The 21,045-nt window shown below is 36.0% G+C and overlaps 2 protein-coding genes and 1 pseudogene across 2 annotated transcripts; 2 read left to right on the top strand and 1 right to left on the bottom strand.

Moving 5' to 3' along the window:
- Positions 1-4,608: 4,608 nt before the first annotated feature.
- LOC139785419 (odorant receptor 43a-like) lies at positions 4,609-9,899 on the bottom strand. Its single transcript, XM_071724581.1, has 7 exons — positions 9,767-9,899; positions 9,581-9,700; positions 9,386-9,503; positions 6,929-6,966; positions 6,536-6,672; positions 5,177-5,309; positions 4,609-5,108 (listed from the first exon to the last, which is right to left on the bottom strand). Exons 1-7 carry the CDS (start codon positions 9,812-9,814, stop codon positions 5,058-5,060), a joined length of 645 nt encoding a protein of 214 aa, XP_071580682.1. The 5' UTR covers positions 9,815-9,899; the 3' UTR covers positions 4,609-5,057.
- Positions 8,432-12,991, top strand: LOC139785417 (uncharacterized). Its single transcript, XM_071724580.1, has 3 exons — positions 8,432-11,851; positions 11,923-12,272; positions 12,352-12,991. Exons 1-3 carry the CDS (start codon positions 11,805-11,807, stop codon positions 12,987-12,989), a joined length of 1,035 nt encoding a protein of 344 aa, XP_071580681.1. The 5' UTR covers positions 8,432-11,804; the 3' UTR covers positions 12,990-12,991.
- Positions 12,992-13,037: 46 nt separating this feature from the next.
- On the top strand, positions 13,038-19,241 carry LOC139785418 (actin-related protein 2-like; annotated as a pseudogene).
- The last annotated feature ends 1,804 nt before the right edge of the window (positions 19,242-21,045 follow it).

The raw sequence follows: 21,045 nt of genomic DNA on the forward strand, positions 1-21,045 counted from the left end.
TCCGAAGACTGATTTCAAAAACTTTCCCTCCTAGGATCAATACTTTCTGAGATAATTGGCAGAGATAATTCGCAGAGATAATTGGCACACGAAATAAAATTCATAATAAAACCTACATATGTATATGTATATATATTTTTTCATATAAATAAAACTACTTTTTTATGATAATTAGTGTAGTGCATATTTATTGAAAATAAATACATATTGCCTGAAATGAAAACAAAATATCAATAACAACTTTAAATAAATGTTAGAATTAATATTACGGTAATCTTAATATAATATTGTAATAAAGTTGATAGTACGTTTAAATTTTTATCTCAAGAACATTACAGGAATGATAGAAAAACCTTAGCGCAATGTTATTTGCAACGTTATGGCACTCCCATTTCAACATTACCCACTCGGCATGTAATATTTCAGAGGCATTTCTGCAAAATTCCATTTGAAATATTACATCTTTCATTAATATTTCAGAAATTTTTCACGACCGTTTCTACATCATTTCGGCAATGTTTCAATGTCCGCAATTATTTCAAATGCGACCATGCTGAAATATTTCGGCAATGTTATGAAGTATTTCTCAAATATATCTACGAAATATTGCGGAAACACTTCAGAGATGTTTCAAATACATTTTACACTAAAAAAATGTTTCGTATTAGCAAACAAAATTTTCTTACTGACGCAAAAACTATTTGTTGATATGTGAAAAATAAAATATTTTATTACCGGAACAAAAAAAATATATTAAGCCGTATATGTGCGTATAGCCGTCGCGCGTTTGTCCGAAGAAATCCGCTCTCTCAACCGGTCACCCATCCCCAAGTAGTATACCGGCGCCTTGTCGCTTGACATCGATGATCGAACAGGGTAGTGGTGATCCTCTGACTCTGACGCTTCTTTCTTTCTTATACTTGCTTATTTTGGTGAGCATAAAGCTATCGCATAACAATATTAACAATACAGATATACGAATAAATCTTTTTTGCCAGTCAGCGTCAAATATTATTTTATATTAAATATTATTAAATATTTTATATTAAAAATGCCATATGACAAAATTTGGAATATCAGTAAATTCTTAATAAAAGAGAAAAAATGCAATAATTATATAGATAATAATAAATTTAATTTTTTATAAGTTATAAAGTCTGTCAGCAACTTTTCGGAAATATTACTAATGCAATGTTGTATGTGAAACATTCAAAAATATAACGCGTGCAATGCAAACGTAATAATAGTTTTATCATGTATCAGAAATGTTTCTAAACCATTGCATCTGCAATATTTCTCCCGCAATATTGTAGAAAATTCACTGCCTGCAATTCAATTTTTCATTACCAACGCATCTTTCGGAGATTTTTCACAGGTATTTTAGATGCGGTGTTGCGTTTGATATGTTACAGAAATATTATTCGTGCAAAGTAAACGTAATAGTGCTTTTGTAGTGCTTTGAAAATGTTTCTGAAATATTGCATCTGCTACATTTTTTTTGCAATATTACAGAAACTTATAAATATTGTAAACAACTTTCTGAAAGATTTCAGACATATTGTTAATGCAATATTGCATTACAATATTGTATTAAAAAACATGGTGCAGGTACATTTTTGAAATATTTTAGATGCATAGTTGCAAGTGAGATGTTAATGAAGTGTTTCTGCATTGTTTCCGAATATTTCAATATTTCAGCAACATAACATGCCGAGTGGGTACTGAAATTTCGGAATTGTGGTCAAAGTATGTTCATAATGATGTTCTATACAACATTAAGAACTACATATTTAACAACATTACAAATTCTAGAATATCGTTGCAATAACATTGTAACAATGATTTTTTGCTTACTGGGAATGTATCTCATATCTCCCACTTTCCCGTATTTCCCCTTCCTCCTCTCGCTTCATAGCCTCCTTCTCACTCATTCCCTTTTTGCCTCTTGTTCTGTTCATCCTCTTTTGTTCCATTCCCAGTATCCTTTATTTGATAATTCCGTTTTTAAAAAAATTCGGGCTTCGTTATAATTTTGCTACAAGTGTTGGAGCAAAATGTTCCGAAAACATTCGCATCTGAACACAAAAGTGACGCGGCTAAAAGACAAAGAAGTAATATACCTGCAACGTTCGTTCAACGTTTAGATCATAACTCTTTGAAAGAATTTATTTTCAGAATGTTAGTTGACTGTTCGGAATCAAACAGTGAACATATATAACACAAAACTAACATTCAGCGAACATTAGCATGCTGCCTGGGTTGGGTTGAGTTAGGTAACGCAATTTTGTGATATAATAATTTTGTTAAGAAGAAATATAAAATTACTACCACTTAGGATACATTTTTGGATTTACAACACTGTGTGTACTTGGTGCCGTAATATTATCAGAAGCGGACATATAACCATCTATTAATATTTCAGAAATATTATTTAATATTATATAATATTACTAGAATATTGTATTTAATGTTCTAGGATTATACCTATAATATTTATACTTGTTCCGTAACTTTCTCGCGATCGCGGATCAATACCGTACCGGTAACGCCATCCGTCAGTCGCCCTCCGAACGAAGGAATTTCGCGCCGCTCCCCCCGTCAACCCTTACCGCGAAGTCTCTCGCGACGCGTATCGATCCTGTCATGCCGTGATCGCATGATCCCGGAAACGCAAGTGATTGGTCGATACGCGTCGCGCAAAGGAAAGCTCCCGAAACACGAGAGCTCGCGGTCAGTAGCCAAAAGTACTCCGGTTCACGAGGTCGTATACCGTCGTGCTTCCGTTAACGTACCCCGGTTCACGCGGTCTCAAATATACCGTCGTGCATCCGAGTTTACTGCTCTGTCAGAGCACCGCTAATTATCGCGCCGTTCGTGCGTGCTGCAATTCGCTCTCGTCTCCGCGAGCAGTGAACATTCGCGTATAAGTCACCCTGCGTGCCTCGCCATTGTGCGCTCGATCATCGTGATCGAGTCGACTATTTGTGAACATTCTCGCGTCTTGTGTTACGAACAAGTGCGACTGCTGTATAACGCCTCAAGTGCGTTCATCACGTGCAAGCTACATTGCGCGTCTTAATTGCCATCGCCTCCGCGCTCTACGAACACTTTCGTATCACGTGACCAGCGCTCATCGAATCACGTGCGCGCCGAGTGTCGTGCTCAAATGAGAGCGCGTCAACCATCACTTGTATTAACCTGACGATTAAACGATATTTGTGCATTCCTCCCAAATCAAGTGTCTCATTCTAACCGCACGTCGGATCCCTGTCGGGGTCGACCCGGCATCTTACGCCAATTGGCGAACCGGAGTTACGCCCGGAAACCATAAAATTCGCCGACAATACTTAATATTAAATAATATCACGCTTATAGGGTATGTGGAGAATGTAGTGCCAAGATTTATGACACGACAATTTAAAGATAATATTTCCGTCTAGGACCTGATTGTTTTCTTCTGTAGTTTTCGCAATTTTATTCTTTTAAACAATACAATGTATAAGTGATGTTTAATTATAGTAAAAACTTCTGTATTAATTGCACAGATAGATGCACAATGTTATCTTACAAGAAAGTGCAGATACGCCATTACGTTACAGGCTATATGTAATGCAGATCTCTAAGGGAACTGTGCCTAAATATCACACCCCATTTTTAAAAACCAAAATCTTGACTGAAAACTCCTATAAGAATATAACTAAACCGCATTATTTTATTCTATGAATATCGTAATATGATCTCCATGGCATGAATGTGTTTACAAAATTTACTATAACTATCTTTTCTAAAGGAAAACAAAAAAAGAAGCATTTGATGACATCGAAAAAAAAGTGTTCCCAATATCGCACACGCTTACATATTTTTATTAAAAATACAATTATGACATACAATATATGCTGGAAATAGAAACAACTCAAAATAGGGCACATAAGATTGGTAAAGATTCTCTTTTAACGATTAAGAAAGCCCATGGGGTTTCACGGACTATATAGGGTGGGATGATGTGGTCAACATCCCGCTTGGCCGATTTACTCTCGAAAAAATATTTTGTTACTCACTGGACAGGAAGCTAAGGGAGCATCAAAGATATTCTCGAGGCAAAAATGGGCGGTATAATAAACATTCCTAGAGGGTGGAATTATTAGGAACATCACAAGGAAGAAACATAGTCGATTAAAGCATCACAATAATGGTTAGCAACAAATATCTCTAATTTAAGAATAGACATAATATCACATGTTTTCATGACAGAAATTTGTTTTTGGTACGTATCTTTTTTGCTGTATTAATAACGGAAGACACCTCTTGCGAAATTCCGAAACCTCGTTGAAATTATGAATTGCCACGCTACGTTTTATATCACAGTTCTAATTGAAATAAAACAAAAGAACGTTCAAAGTAGCGTTGTTCTACAGCTCTCGCTGCTCACTGACAGAATGCAACACGTAACAGTCTCAATATCGTAGGGTGCGGAATTAGGAACAAAAGGGCGATATTAGGCACAGTTTCTCTATATATTTCTTTAAAATAAAAACTTTTTTTTTATTTTTAAGTAATTATTTCTTTTATTAGAAATATTATATTTTTATACAAAAAAAAATTTTTTATTAAAAATTTACAACTTCTAAAATAAATATCGACATTTTTTATTTAAATAAGTATCTTTTTATTTCAATTTCAAATGTTCTATTATACAAAAAAGCTATGCTTTGTTTTTACATTATCTTCTTTTAATTTAAATAACGTTTACTGCAATATTTAAATACATAATCTCTTGGCAAATATTTAAAAATATTATTTCTTTAAAACTAATTAAATTTTTTTAATTTTTACTTTTTTTCAGTGCAGCTTATTATCTGTTCGATAACGAAGAGATAGATAACATAAATATTTCTCTTGAGAGCTGAGTATTCGGTTAAAACTATAAACTAACTTGCGTCGTCTAAAATTTTAAGGTAAAATTTTCTGTACGTAACACATTAAACAATTAGGCTCGAGTAATAATAATATTCATGAATCCCCAGTGTCTACATTATAAATCTGAAATTACGATCTTCTTATTGTAATGATATAAGCACCGTAAAATATGATACGGACACTTTCAAGATCTGAAAATATAAAACGCAAGACGTTTTATTCTAAATTATCAGAAAAATAATATTACGTTTACACATACCGAGCTAAAGTTCTCCATCGACATTATAAACAGTTTACCAGGTTCTATTTGGCACGGTTTGGTAGTCCGCATTAATGTGAATTTCAGGAGGTGCCTGGATCTCAGTGAAATCCTGTACCAGTCGCAGCTGTAACTGATAATAAATTCGACACATTAAATTGTTATACAGTCCCGTTTGTCTTTCAAATGAAACGCTAACTTCTGATTTGTTTTAAATATTAAATATATATAAGACAGATAAATTGTAGACAATTAAATATACGTTAAATAAGATACTTTATGTCTGTATGACATTACACATGATAATTTTACGCAAAAATTACAAATAATAAAAAATATTAAACATATTGATATAATTTTACATTACTAAGAAAGACAAATCAGATTTATGAGATAGGTACTTAAGGCTCCTGGGTACTCGTCGTAGCCGTGTTATGGAATGTGACGTCAGAAGCGAGAAATGACACATTGAAAATTCTTGCATGGTATTTCCAAATAAAAAGATATTTGCTTAAAATAACACTACAGATCACTTCAGCACTTTTCAAAAATACTCCGAGTTGCATCCCTTTCCCTTGACAGTTATTAAACATCCGTAAAACGAATGTGAAACGATGCAGGCTTATGCGCAGGCGCATGACTAGGTTTCGTATTACATTCATTTTACGGCTGTTTATTAATTGTCAAGGGAAAGGGGTAGACCTAACCTGAACTCGGAGTATTTTCGAAGTGTGCTGAAGTGATCTGAAGTGTTATTTTATGCAAATACCTTTTTAATTGGAAATGTCAAGCAAGAATTCTCAACGTGTCAAATCTCAACGTTTCTCGCTTCTGACGTCACATCTCACGAGATGTTAATTGGAAAAGAGCCCAGGAGCCTTAATTGACTTTATGAGTATAAAGTAATTAACTTTATAAAATTTGAAACCAATCATAAAAAGTAAACTCGAATCTCTACATATACATATATATTACATGTCCCTGACACCTCCCCCTCTCTCTCTCCCCCTCTCTCTCTCTCTCTCTCTCTCTCTCTCTCTCTCTCTCTCTCTCTCTCTCTCTCTCTCTCTCTCTCGATAAATTAAAATTTTCGATAAAACTTTCATAAGAGTCAAAGCGATACTTACAATTATTATGTAAAAGAATATTTAATTTATATTTAATTTATTGGATGAAAAAGAATACCTTTTTAGATAAACTTATTAGAATTACTAAACGTAAGATAAAATACGAAAACATCTAAAAATATACATTATCGCGAAACGTTTTTCACATTTACACATTTTTTCCCAATTTAATGGTTTTATTTAAAAATTAGCGCAAAGTTAGTTTAAATATCATTAGCAAACAAATGCTTACATTACTTCTTGAAGCCCGCTGCTGTGATCAAGCAATCGTTGGGACATTGCACTCAAGTAGTATATGTGCATCAATTGCCCTAAATAAGCAGCACCAATTCTGACGTTTTCATCTATCTTACTATCCCTCGTTATCAACTTAAATAATAAACTTTTTTAGGTATTTCTCAAATACGAACGCAATTATCAACAGGGCAACGATCACGTAACTTTTCCCCTAGAAACGCGAAAAGTGAAAATTTTCACGTGAACTCGCGATCATGTAACTCGACGAAACATGATCTCGTCAATAATAAAAAAAAGTTCACACGGAATGGATAGAGCGAAAAGTGAAAAGTTACACGTGAAATTACGTGATCGATCCCCAGATTCCAAACTTATATCAAATGTTTACCTTAGCCGCGTCGACGCTTAAACAAATAACTACGTCTCCTAGTGTAAACAGAAAACACGTTGCGTATGTGGATGAGATCAGATCCGAAAATCTTTACGTAAAATAATGAAATACACAGATATATTAGTTTAGTTAAATTATTAGAAAGTTTAATATAAAGCCTTTTTACGGATATAAAATACACTTCGCCAAATAATTAAGGAATCAAGAAGAATTGCTTAAAAAATAAACAAATTTTAAACAGCGCGCTGTAACTTTATTTTAAAACATGGAAATCCAAATCTAAAAACAAGTGTTTTGAAGCTCGAAATGGCTAATTTCTTTAAAAACTTGTGGACATGTTACAAATAGCGTGTAAATGTAAAAATAACGTAAAAATTCGCCATTTCTCTTTTCCATTTAAACCTCAAACAAAATTATGCAAGGTAACTAAAAAAATTTTATCGACTGTTTTTGTGCCTTTTATTAGTAACACAAACTTGAAAAAAAAATCACAGACTTGCCGTAATTTTTTTATAGTGATCCGTACGTTTAAATAAACACTCAAATCCGACCATACATACAACCTCATCGTAGTGCGCTTTGGGATAAGTTGATTTCGGCGGTAATTTTAAAAACGGCCTAGAATTTTGCATTTTTAAATTTTGCAATTAATGCTGCGGAAGTCGAAAAATTATGCGGATGCTAGTAGAGAAAAGATTTTTGTGCAACGGATTTTTTTATCAAAGCAAATTAAATATTCCCATAACATATTGTACACGGAGAAAATTTCATATTAAATTTTACTATGCTGCCGCACCAACTGCGGACCATCAAAACGCACAAGTTTAAATGCTATAGTCTTATAGTAAAATTACTATGTCCATAGCATTTAATGCTACGCGTAGTTGGTGCGGCAGCATAGTAAAATTTAATATAATATTTTCTCCGTGTATGCATCGATCCATTTGAACGTACGGATTCTCTTGCATAATTCTTTTCGAAGTTTTTGAGATTTAAATGAAAAAAAGATAAATCGCGAATTGTAACGTTATTTTCACCTATTTATAACATGTCCGCAAGTTTAAAAGAAAATCGATCATTATATACCATACTACAAAAAAGAGATTCAGCTTTAAAAATCTATTTTAAAAATTCCCATTTTTTCTTCCATTTTTGATAATTTGATAAAAAAAAATCGAAATCAAAATCTAAAAAAAAAGTTTTATAGGGAAAACTTTAGGCTTCAACATAAAAAAGTAAAAAAAATTTTTCAATCCTTCTTTGTGCACACGCCTACAAAGTAACAAGAAAATTTCCCATTTTGTCGAGCTCGTACTTTAAAATTATCATAATTGAAGAAAAGTAAAAACAGTTGCTACCTTTCGAAAGTAAAGATATTTCAAGTTTTAAAACACTTTTTTTAGATTTGTATTCCCATTTTTTTAAACAAAGGTATAGCTGTTTAAAATTTGCTTATTTTTTAGACAATTCTTCTTGATTTCTTAATTATTTAGCTGAGTGTATATAGAATATAAAATTATTAATTTACTATAAGTATCATGTTGAAAAACTGTTTTTTAATACTTTAGTGTGTTTTTTGAATACTTTATAAATATTCATAATTACTTTTAAACTATACAAAACGTATCTGAAAGCAGCACTAACTTTAAGGCACGCTTATACAATTTGATGCAATTGATTAGGGCATGATATGCTTCGTCATCCGTAATATTCGGGTTAAGTAACATAAGATCCGAACCTTGTACACGCTCTACGTTGTATCTGTTTTATAAAAGCATAATTTTTGTTAAAAATATCAGTCCAAAAGAGATTCTTTTGATACTGCAGCTTTATTCGCGCGAACTATTTACTTTACACATTTGAACAATGCGCAGGCATGCTGAGTGCAAAGGATGAACAAACAATCGGTAGCTACCAAAACGGAGATTATGTAAAATACGGTGAAAAAGCTGTGAAGCATCAACAAGTTGTTATATTTGTCCATGTCGAGAACATGTTCCATACGATACAGAAACCTGACCGAATAAGTTTTGTTCGCCGGTAAGAGTAAATTGATTTGGCTAATGACCATTGGTATTCCGCAATAAAGGAACCATGCCGTGTACATACCAGCTGGAATTAGTTATTCTTATTTTTCTTTACATTTCTTTAAAAGTGATGATAATTTAACCGATTAATGCAAGATTTTTCTATATAAAAGCCCACATAACGAGAATGTAAGCGCAGATCTCAAGACAAAAAATATCAAATATTTCTATTTATTTGAAACACTTTGTTAATATCTTGAAAAGCGAAAGAAAGAGATAAAAGTTTATTTTATAAATTTATAAAAAAATAATTTTATGAAAATAGATTCAAAGCGATGTCAAGAGGTAATAATAATTTTTTTCATATATTGCTAAGTTTGCGGTATGAAATTCAAAAATTCTTAATTGTTATAAAATGACAACTTACCCATGTATCGTATTGTGAATGTTCTGCTTTCTTCTGCGTAAAATCTTAATATTTTATTCTCAGGCCTCACGTGCATTATTTTCCAAGTCTTTTCGATGTGCTCCAGCAACTCTTTCATCTGCAGTTCAAAGAAATCGTACAGTTTACATTTATAAAACGATTTGTTTCACTTCGTGCAGAATATAACGTACGAACTTTATATTTATTACACAAACAATTTATTAACTTTATTGCGAAGAAACTATTCATTAGTAACGGCGGAACATTATCCAAGATGATGCTCAAATCCGTAATCCCAGCTAGCAAGCCCCAAAACTACAGAAAATCAGGAACAGCACATCAATTTCAGACTCTAACGTTTACTGTCATATCTTTAACTACCTCTAAGGCTGTCAAAGTGGAAACCAACAACACCATAATGACTAACATTATGTTGCTTTGAAGTCGCGATTGAAACGGCCATTGACCGATAATGTATAGGAGTATTTTGTTGAAGTGATAGTAGCGATTGTCGTAAAAAGACATTTTGTGTTAGCGAGATAGAGGAATACTGTACGAAACGATCAAATATCTCATTGAATATTCACACCTAATCACAGAGCTTATCGTGTATTCTCTTGGAGACAGTTTCTAAAAGAAGTCATCATGAAATACACTAAGATAATATTCTACAATTTTGCGTAATAAAGCATCATATATTTATAAGTATAACACAGTCGCATTACTCTTAGTGCGTTACATTTTGCAATCATAAAGGCTCGTCTACAATGGCCGTAGCAGTAAGGTTGTAAGGTTGTAGTATTTAGTTGTAGTCGTAAAGTTTTTATTCTTAAAACTGTGCTGTCTACAATGGCAGTAAGATGTAAGACGTAAGACGTAAGGCAGACCAATCAAAAAATAGAATATGGAAGATGTCTGTTGCTCTTTCTTGAAGAACAAACGGTTGTTGTGTGAATACTCGCGTAGCGGGTGTGTATGTGTGTGCACGTGTGTCGCGCGGATTCGCACGCCAGGACGATCGATAGCCGTCTGTCGTCGGGATCGCGTCTTCCGGGAACGAGACGCGGATCGTCGGGAAGCCCGGCACGTGCCGGCACCGTTCCCTCGAGCTACAAGCCGGCGAAAACCTAACCTGCAAAGGCGAAACGGAGACGACGCCTTGAGCCTTCGCTTCGAGAGGTACGTAATCTCGAAGTTCCCATCCGGTTCTGATCCCGAAGCCTCGCCGACGGCGCGGACGATCGCCAGCGACAGCCGTGCTGGGATGCCGGTTGATTGAAGATTGCCTCGCCGACACCCTCACTGGAATCGCGCGCAAATTCCCTTGGGTCCCCGGTCTTTATTGAAGTCGATCGCCAGTCCATTTGGCCAGCCCAGAGAGATTTCTGAAGACGACCAAGCTGGACCCGTCAGCGTGAGCTCTGCTGATGTTGGCCGGACGGTCCCATTCCGAGAAGAAGATGTAACCTTGGTTCGGATGGATTACGATCGCGCGAGGACGCTTCAGATTTTTCAGTAGTGTTCGCCGATACGTGACATTCCGAGTGCTGAGAACATTTAGCGTGCCTTTACGTGAATCAATGTAGTACAAGTTCTTCGCGGCCCAATCGACCGCAAGTCCTTCCACACCTTCATTTTGACTAGCTAGGACGATTTCGCGTCCGGTCACGTTCTGGTGTACCCTGTATATGACGTCCTGAAGAACATCGCTGTTAATAGATGTATTGGTCATGCGCGTCGTAGTCCAATCCAACGAATCGTGCCCGTCTGGACACCACCGGCAGGATAGCATCGCTAAACCTTCCATTACGGGATTGAGCACGCGGCCTTTAATGAACCTCTGCTGCGAATACATGAGGAATTCCTGCACCAAGTTGCAGTTTCTCATGTCGTGTGCCAATTGCCATCCAATGTGGCAAGCGCAGCGATAGCCTAATCGATTGTTTTGATCGCTGGAGGCCGTGACGATGCACATGTGCTGACAGCCGCCGTTATTATTGCCGCAGGGATTGGAGACGCTAGGTTGCGAGAGTGGATGCAAGGCTTTTATAGTTTTGGCGTCGCGTACCTTAAATACACTTTGGATGGAATAATCTCCTTGAGTCTTGTCGACGCTCATGAATGGATTACTCAAAAATGGATTTAGAAGAATTAAGTTATGTAACTCTTTTTATGTTAATGTGGCATCAAAATATAATGCTTCAACTTGCAAATTATCAAAGGAACCAGGCCCACCAAACCAGGCGTTGGTGGGTCGTTTCCTGTCAATAGAAGGAAACGACAACAGGCTTTCCTGAATAACCTATTTCGTGAAATAAGATCAAATGATCATGAAGAATTTTTCACGTACACACGGCTTTGCCCGGAACAATACAGAACTTTATTAGAGCTAGTAACACTATATCTTAGAAAACGCAGCATGCGAAAACATTTGTCACCAGATACAAGATTAGCCATAACCTTGACGTAAGTAACTACAATTGATGATAGTGCTATCTGGTCTTAATTCACATTTTTTAAGTTTTTTCCTTTTGTAGGTATCTTGCCCAAGGCGATAGTGTGGTAACGAAGCATTTGGAGTATCGTGTAGGAAGATCAACAGTATACAAAATTGTACCAGAAGTGTGTCATGTTATATGGCTGGTTCTTCAACCTATTGTTTTGCCTGTATTGAATGCTGAGAAATGGAAAAAGATAAGCGAGGAGTTTTTCCTTAAGTGGCAGTTTCCAAATTGTGTAGGAGCACTTGACGGTCGCCATATGGAAATACAAGCACCGCCATGCTCAGGGTCTCAATTTTATAATTACAAAGGCTATTTTAGCATAGTTCTTATGGCACTGTGTGACGCCAATTACAAATTTACATGGGTTGATATTGGTCAATATGGTAAATATATCTTGTATCCATAAATTTATATACATAAGGTATAATATCCTGGTTAATAACAAGAATGATTCCTTTGTAGGTTCAATAAGTGATGGTGGCGTATGGAGAGAGACAAACTTGGCTGCTGACTTAGAAAGCAATGCAGCAGATTTACCAGAACCTACGCCTTTGCCAGGAAGAGATATTCCATTTCCTCATGTTATAGTGGCTGATGAGGCGTTCCCTTTAAAGCCATATTTAATGCGTCTTTTCCCAAGGAGAGTGAAGAGGATGACAGATGAGGAGCGAGTATTCAACTACCGGTTAAGTCGAGCACGGTTGTGTATAGAGAACACTTTTGGCATTCTTGCCTCTCGTTGGAGGATCCTACATAGAAACCTGAGTTGCTCAGTACAGAATGCAGAACAAATTTGTAAAGCACTTGTTTGTTTACATAATTTTGCCATGAGTACTAATAATAATGGCCGATATTCTCAGCCTGAACATCTTTATGTGGAGAATGATGAAGGAAGAAGTTTTGAAGATCGCTGGCGTAATATAGGGGTTGGAGAATACTTTAAAGAATTATCAAGAGTAGGACCTAATAGAGCTGGAGCTCTTTCTTTGGGCTTACGCAATTATCTAAAAGAATACTTTGTGTCACCTACTGGCAATGCTCAAGCACCCTGGCAATTTGAAAGAGCATTTAAGGAATCTTACATCAACCCACTTGCTTAATGGCTGCGTTTTGCCAAACCTCTGCTTAGCTAAGCGCACGTAAGCAGCGAGCGCTTGCTGCAATATGGCGCTGAGGATCTGCTCGAGCAGCACCGACGACGAAGCCGTCGAGGAAACCGAGAACGTCGTCACCCAACCGAAGACGATCAAGAGGATCGTCCTCCGGGACCGCCGGCAGGATCCCGTCGACGCTAACGCGCAATTCATAGCGACCGAGAGCAAACATTATTCCCTGATCGAGGAACCGTACGGCCACCGAAACGGTCATTTGTCTCCACACGTCGATGTCGAGGTCGTGAAACCAGAACCGGTGCGCTTCCACGACGAGGAAGAGGTGTTCGTCGAGCAGCCGGAAGCATGATAGAGGTAACGTTGCACAATCCGGTAAAAGTTTAACTTAACTCATACAAATTGAAAACCTTAATGAGCACGATGTTATTTCAGGTGATGTTTGAGAAGTACGGTTTCGCTGGGACGTACATCGCGATTCAGGCAGTACTGACATTATACGCTCAGGGATTGATCAGCGGCGTCGTTGTGGATTCCGGCGATGGTGTCACGCACATTTACCCCGTGTTCGAGGAGTACGCTCTGCCACATTTGACCAGACGGTTGGATATAGCATTTGACCGGACGCGATATTACGATGTATCTAATTAAATTGCTGTTGCTGCGCGGCTACGCGTTCAATCACTCGGCCGATTTTGAGACGGTACGAATGTTGAAGGAGAAACTATGTTACATCGGTTACAAAATAGAAACGGAAGAGAAGTTGGCTCTTGAAACGACTGTATTAGTAGAATCCTATACCGTAAGTAAAATATTATTATTATGCGTATACTGTAATTTTATTAATATTCAAGTACTTTTTACTAAGATATACAAATCGTTGTGAATATTTTAGCTTCCTGACGGGCGTGTGATCAAAGTGGGCGGTGAGAGATTTGCGGCACCGAAAGCGCTCTTAAAGCCTCATTTGATTAATGTCGAGGCGCAGGGAATAGCCGAGCTGGTATTTAGCACAATTCAAGCGGCTGATATCGATATCAGAAGCGAGCTATACAAGCACATCGTTCTGAGCGGCGGTAGTACAATGTATCCGGGGCTTCCATCGAGGCTTGAACGAGAAATGAAGCAACTTTATCTTCAAAGAGTATTAAAGAATGATATCACTAAATTGAGTGTAAGTGTATCATAATTAATAGTACTAATATACATGTATACTTCAGATGCCTGTACTACGTACTCAATTTTTTTTATAGAAATTTAAAATAAAAATTGAAGACTCACCTCGGCGTAAGGACATGGTTTTCATGGGTGGTGCTGTATTAGCGGAAATAACGAAAGACCGTGATTCCGTGTGGATAACGCGGGAGGAATACGAAGAGAAGGGTCTTAGTGTATTAAAGAAATTAGGCTCTTACGAATCATAAGAAAAGTCATAGTAATGTAGGCTACAAAATTTTTAATGAGCACACAATCGAGTGTTTTTTATACCTAAAAAAAAAAGTTCTTGAGAGTTAGAGAGTTAGACTTGCGCCGCAGTTTTATGATTTGTTATGTAATTGTAAAATGGTACTTTAAAAGAAGTACTTTAAGGGGTTATACCCAGTCATAAATGTCAAAAAAATCGATTTTTTAGAAAAGACATTTTCTGAAAGTATATCATCTTATAAATATTCCCTGAAAGTTTCAAGTTGATCAGATAAAAATTCACAAAGTTATAGGCTTTTATGTAGACGCCCGTCGGAACGCTCGCGCGGGTTAGGTTAGATATACAGCGGCAGCTGCGTTAGGGACAACGTTCTCGCTTTCTACCTGCCTGTGAGTCGTGTATTGTATGTTACCAAATGTATGTTTGTATGAGTACATTACAAAGGGTCTTGTGTAGCTGTGTACTGGCCAGTTCAACGGTATTTGACCCCAACGTACCCAACTCTGACTACTCCGAGACGCTGGCAGTGTGGCATTTGAAGCCGAGCTGTACAGTTGAGCGTTCGTGTTTCTGTAGATTTTCGAGTTGCCAATAATAATGAATGCGAAAAAGGGTTCGAGAGGATTAAGAACGTCCGACAACTTTCAAAAATCGAGGCCAAAAAAAAGGAAAAATGTTTTCAATCCGAAGACGGCGGAATCAAACAAAAGCAGTTTTAGTGCATCTGCGAAAAAAATTAAAATGCAAGACGAAATAATTGTGCCGCAAGATAGTAGCATTGAATATAGAGTTTTAAACTTTATAACTGTCTTCGCTGCAATTTCAACGTTTGTAAAGTGCAGAAAGTGTGATGGAAACATAAAATTTCAAACTGCGAACGCACGCGGCCTTGCCCTGGTAAAAATTACCGTTAGAAACAGTTAGAAACAGATAGAATTTCTGATGGTATGTAACGGAATCCTATCCGCTGTAACTGCAAGCTTGTCTAGCTCTATCCGTTTCTGTAAGCAGCACTATTGTATCTGCAAATACAGACAGAAAATGTAACGACGTATAACTGTATTTAATGGAAATCTATCGGCATACAGCATCTATAAGCTTTTGCAATAGAAAAACTTGTCTGTTTCTGTCCGCATTCTGTACGCATCAGATGCTGACGGTATCTATCCGTAATTGCGGATACCGCATCCATCTGCATCTGTACGCAATGTCGACCTACAAGAATTTGTCTGCAGCTACGAATACGAATCCTGTCTGTTTCTGTCCGCATTCTGTACGCATCAGATGCTGACGGTATCTATCCGTAATTGCGGATACCGCATCCATCTGCATCTGTACGCAATGTCGACTTATAGGAATTTGTCTGCAACTACGGATGCGAATCCTGTCTGTTTTTGTCCGCATTCTGTACGCATCAGATGCTGACGGTATCTATCCGTAATTGCGGATATCGCATCCATCTGCATCTGTACGCAATGTCGACCTACAGGAATTTATCTGCAACTACGGATACGAATCCTGTCTGTTTCTATCCGCAGTCTGTACGCATCAGATGCTGACGGTATCTATCCGTAATTGCGGATACCGCATCCATCTGCATCTTCGCGACGACGCCGCTAGGCGGCGCATGATGGAAAGCGTTTCTCACATTTAAAATACAACCAGCCATAATATATAAGCAGGCGTTCTGTCAGGCGACAACCAGAAAAATTACAGTGTCGTAACTAAAGGAATCCCTTCTCCTGGCGTTTAAAGGTAGAATCTACCTGATAACTACAAACCTCCCACAATGTACATACATGTATTTGCAGTAATAAGAAATGAATAAAATGCATTTGCAGTTAGAAACGGATAGAGCGGGCAAATCATAATTGCATGCAAATGCAGATAGATATCCTGCCTGGTTTTGCAATCAGATGCGGATAGACATTCAAAATTGGCTACGTATAAAAACAAATAGGATTCATAATTCGTCTGCGCATAGGTTCAGATAGAAGTTCCGTTCCGTTAGGAATCAGTTAGATGCAGTTAGCCTTCCTCACCGTATTTGCGTACACAGTCTTATAGAATCTGCAACACTTTTCATCTGCTTCTATCCGTAATTGCAGGGAAAGAAACGCATAGTAAAACAGTCAGAAACGGATAGAATGCACGTTCTATCCTTTTCTAACGGTAATTTTTACCAGGGTGGTTTCAAAATTGCATTGCTCTGCGACAAGTGCGCGCCTCAGTTTATTCCTTCGAGCCCCTTCATTGCACATTTATATGAAATAAACAGACGGTTTATATTTGTGATGAGGGTGCTAGGACTAAAAGGTTGTCAAAAATTTTGTGGATTAATGGATATGCCAGCGTTTCTTCAACAGAGTACGTACGATATGATTGTTAAGCACATGCACGGTTGTGTCAAAACGATTTTGGAAAAGCTTTTTAGGAGTGCCGTTAAAGAAGAAATAGCTGAGACTTGTAAAGAAAAAAACGTTCAAGAAACATCTGAATTGACTATTTCGGGCGATGGGACATGGGACATGGCTGCCTGCGTATTTAATGAAGGTACAAGTGCACTACTATCGATGATGTACTCTATAGGAGTGAGTATCGGCCGAAACGCCCATGAATTTGCGGAGAAAGAAGATGCGGAACGCATAAACATCTCCAACAAAAGAGCGCAAGAGAACACCCGGGAGAGAAGAATGCTTCGTAGGCAAAAGCAGATTGACGTTTTAGAGGCAGCAGCTACAGCTGAAGACTTTCTGTATGGGCCTGGAATAGATGACTCTGTGTAAGTTAAAAAATAAATATTTTAATTACGTGTAATCAGCTTTTGAAACTTTAAACGCGTTTTTCTCGAAACTACGTTTTCAAAGTCGGTGAGCAAGATATCTCAAAAACTACTGCATCAATCTTTCTGAAATTTTTTGTGCTTTTTTTAGATATAAAAATCTAGTGTTTAATCGAAGGATTTTTTTTTCCTATGTATACTTTCGTTTTGATGAACGAAAAATGTCCGGTTTTTTTCGCAAAAATCAAGACTCTAACTTTAAACATCCGCCATTTTGTTTTAACTTAATATTTCGGAAATTCCATCGATTAACCACTAGATAAACTAATATACTAACGAAATTTATTTGGTTTTTTCATTTTAGATAACCTGGTTCCGAACGGCAGTGCTCACCGCAAAAGTACTTTTCAAAAAGTGCTTCCCGGACATCGGCTGTAACTTCCTTATAAATGAATATTTTTACACGAAAAAATTACTGAATGTTCTTTAAATGTTACTGTTTCAAATACAAAACTTCTGTACAAATATAGGGTTGTGTGGGGTGATGTGCAACATGGGGTGATGTGCAACGTTTCCGATTCCTGGTCTGCATGTCGACATTTGACAAAACCGCATCTATTTGCCATCTATTTGTGTCAATAGTACCTTGTTTTAGATAAATAACTCGCGAGATGGCACGCACCCTGTTTTGCTGTACGAAAAGCGAGTTAAATTTCTGGAGCTCAATGTAATTTTCGCTTCTCACATTTATAGTGATTTCGTGAATTGGTTTTAGTCATCTTATAGGTAAATATTTTTATATTGTTAGTTTTTCAAGTACTTTCGATAATCCAAAGCGATTTTGTGATTTTCTTACGTTGTATTGGTGTCACGCCAGTCCGCGCAAAATAACGTGTTTGGGGTTATGTGCAACACTTTTTGTGGGGTGATGTGCAACACTCATTTTTCGCTAGTTTATCGCTATTTTACGAATAAAAAAATTTAAATTTAAATTTTTATTTTTTTTTTATTTTTTTTTATTTTTTTTTTTAACAATTCAATTTACTGTAACACTTGCGACATTCCTTATCATTTGAAATGTGTCGACATGCAAGGTCGCAACTATTTTACTTGTGACAACTGCGATTTTTCAGATGATAAAAAATAAAGTTTTTTGAATTTTTCCTTTCATTATTCGATTAATTTGTATTTAAAAAGCCCAAATTTAACATTTAAGTCGATTGATGTCGATATTCATGCATTTTTTACCTTAATTTTACCTGTGTTGCACATCACCCCAAGAAAATTGGAAAATGCTAAAACAGACGTTTTTGAAAACTCGAAAAATTTTTAGGAAAAATTTAACATTTTGAAAATCTAATCGCGCAGAATTGTAGTATGTTCCTTCCTCTACATTATACAGCCATGATATATTCAAGAATTTGATTTTTGGATATGTTTTTCGAGCAACGCGTGAACGTGTTGCACATCACCCCACACAACCCTATGCTTATGATTTTTCAAAAAAAATTTTCAAAAATTCGCTTTTTTTCGGCCTCCTGACTAGGTATAACCCCTTAAAAGACTTACTAGCTGTTTGATACTCTAGTAAACTAATGTACTCTTTGATTAAACGTGATATAATTTCAAATAATTACGACAAAAGATAAAGGATTTCGAAGAAGGTACAGTCGAGTATCATGATTCCAGTAAAATATTGAATGTGAACGTTAAATATTAATATAATAAATTCCTGACTTCGTCATATTTCGGATAGTTTTCGATTGAAATACTTTCGTCAATTAGGTATGAAAACAATGTTGCATTTAATGTGTATTTATAGCTCTCAGGTAAATGTTCAACATATCGATTAACTTTTATTGTTACTTACGTGATACCTGATGAAAAAACTTTATTCCTATTTCCTTGTATTTGTCATACCATTCTCTAAAAAAAGGTGTAAATACAATTGAAATTGTAAAAACAATTTCATTCGATGTATAAATTTCTATACATATATAGGAAATAGGCAAAAATGAAATATTTTTATTTGAAACAGATTTTTTAATTTATTATTAAGAATATATATTTTACATATATTTACTACATAAATTGTTTCAACATATAGTTTAAACTTTAGTAAAAGTTGATCACAATTGTACTAAAGTACATAAAAAACTAGTATTAAAGTTTAGAAAAGAAAAATTGTAATATCCTGGCTTATACGTCTATCAATAAAAATATTTCATAATTATTAAGTAGAAGGAATATAAAGTAAAAGAATATGTATTAAAATAAAACGTTTTCCATAATTTAGAGTAACTATAATACTTAAAATAAAACTTTCTATAATTTAGAGTGACTTTTATAATACTTCAAATAAAACGCTTCTATTAATTCTTAATAGTTACATATGGAGGGGTAAAAACCATAGTGGCGTAAGTCAAATTTTTTAAAGTCTCACCCACCAACGCCTGGTTTTCCTCTGATAAATTGCAACTTGAAGCATTATATTTTGATGCCACATTAACATAAAAAGAGTTACATAACTTAATTCTTCTAAATCCATTTTTGAGAATTCAAATTTTTTTAAATATTGACTCGTGTGTATAAATGCAATCTATACAATATATAAATTGCATCTATGCACACGAATCAATATTTTAAAAAATTTGAATACTCAAAAATGGATTTAGAAGAATTAAGTTAAGATGTAACTCTTTTTATGTTAATGTGGCATCAAAATATAATGCTTCAAGTTGCAAATTATCAGAGGAAAACCAGGCGTTGGTGGGTGAGCCCTGTCAATAGAAGGAAATGACAACAGGGTTTCCTGAATAACCTATTTCGCGAAATAAGATCAAATGATCATGAAGAATTTTTTATGTACACACGGCTTTGCCCGGAATAATACAGAACTTTGACTTACACCACGACTTTTACCCCTCCATATATATAATACTTAGATATATAATATAAGACTTTGGATAATGCGCAACAATTAATTTGACTTACAAGGGAACGGTCGGAAGTGTCCCTACCCGATTTGGATGCGCTTTGGATATGTTGTTGAGCATAAAAAAAAAACAGACTTGTATTTTTTTTTTGCGGCGTATCTCGACGTTTAGGGGTTGAAAAAACCCCTAAAAAATAACGACCGATTTGGATGCGCTTTGGATATGTTGTCGAGCATCAAAAAACATTAGACACGGGTTTTTTTTTGCTGCTTATCTCGACGTTTAGGGGTTGAAACAACCCCTAAAAAATAACGACCGATTTGGATGCGCTTTGGATATGTTGTCGAGCATCAAAAAACATTAGACACGGGTTTTTTTTTTTGCTGGTTATCTCGACGTTTAGGGGTTGAAACAACCCCTAAAAAATAACGGATTTTATAGTTTTTAGCGAATATCTTCGAAAATATAAGGCGTATGAAAAAAAGTTTGGTACAAAAGGTTTATGGCTTTTTGTGCTCTTTACAATGGCGTAATCAGATTTTTCAAATTTGTCACATTTTTTAATTTAACCCCACTTCCACCTATTATTTTTGCCAAATATAACAATTTTTCCAACGCAAATTTAAGAGCGTCAAATGCCAAATACATCCATGTGTATTTTTATTATGATACCATTATTAGATTTTTGGCAAGACGAGATGATATGTGGTATAGGCGTCGCGCTGTAGGTAGGTGTTGCGTTATTTCTGTTCAGTTGCGCCGTACGCTTAAAAATTTCCATTACTATATACTACGACATAATATGCGATGAAAGTCCAAGCAGAGGAAAAGATATCACGTCATCCGAAGTTCAAATGGCGCGTGCGCAAAACAGTGTTATAAATACGCGTCGAAGTAAATTGT

Source organism: Temnothorax nylanderi, unplaced genomic scaffold, assembly GCF_030848795.1.
Source record: "Temnothorax nylanderi isolate EJ_2023f unplaced genomic scaffold, tnyl_v1.0 TNYL_tig0797_pilon, whole genome shotgun sequence".
In the NCBI taxonomy this organism is placed as follows: domain Eukaryota; kingdom Metazoa; phylum Arthropoda; class Insecta; order Hymenoptera; family Formicidae; genus Temnothorax; species Temnothorax nylanderi.

What these genes read in the sequence shown, in the direction of transcription:
- LOC139785417 (XM_071724580.1), top strand. Translation starts at nt 11,805, where the DNA reads ATGCGAAAACATTTGTCACCAGATACAAGATTAGCCATAACCTTGAC. An exon ending in AGATTAGCCATAACCTTGAC is followed by an intron (nt 11,852 to 11,922) that starts GTAAGTAACTAC and finishes TTCCTTTTGTAG; the next exon opens with GTATCTTGCCCAAGGCGATA. An exon ending in GGTTGATATTGGTCAATATG is followed by an intron (nt 12,273 to 12,351) that starts GTAAATATATCT and finishes ATTCCTTTGTAG; the next exon opens with GTTCAATAAGTGATGGTGGC.
- LOC139785419 (XM_071724581.1), bottom strand. Translation starts at nt 9,814, where the DNA reads ATGTTAGTCATTATGGTGTTGTTGGTTTCCACTTTGACAGCCTTAGAG. An exon ending in CCACTTTGACAGCCTTAGAG is followed by an intron (nt 9,701 to 9,766) that starts GTAGTTAAAGAT and finishes GATTTTCTGTAG; the next exon opens with TTTTGGGGCTTGCTAGCTGG. An exon ending in CGATGGAGAACTTTAGCTCG is followed by an intron (nt 5,109 to 5,176) that starts GTATGTGTAAAC and finishes TTATATTTTCAG; the next exon opens with ATCTTGAAAGTGTCCGTATC.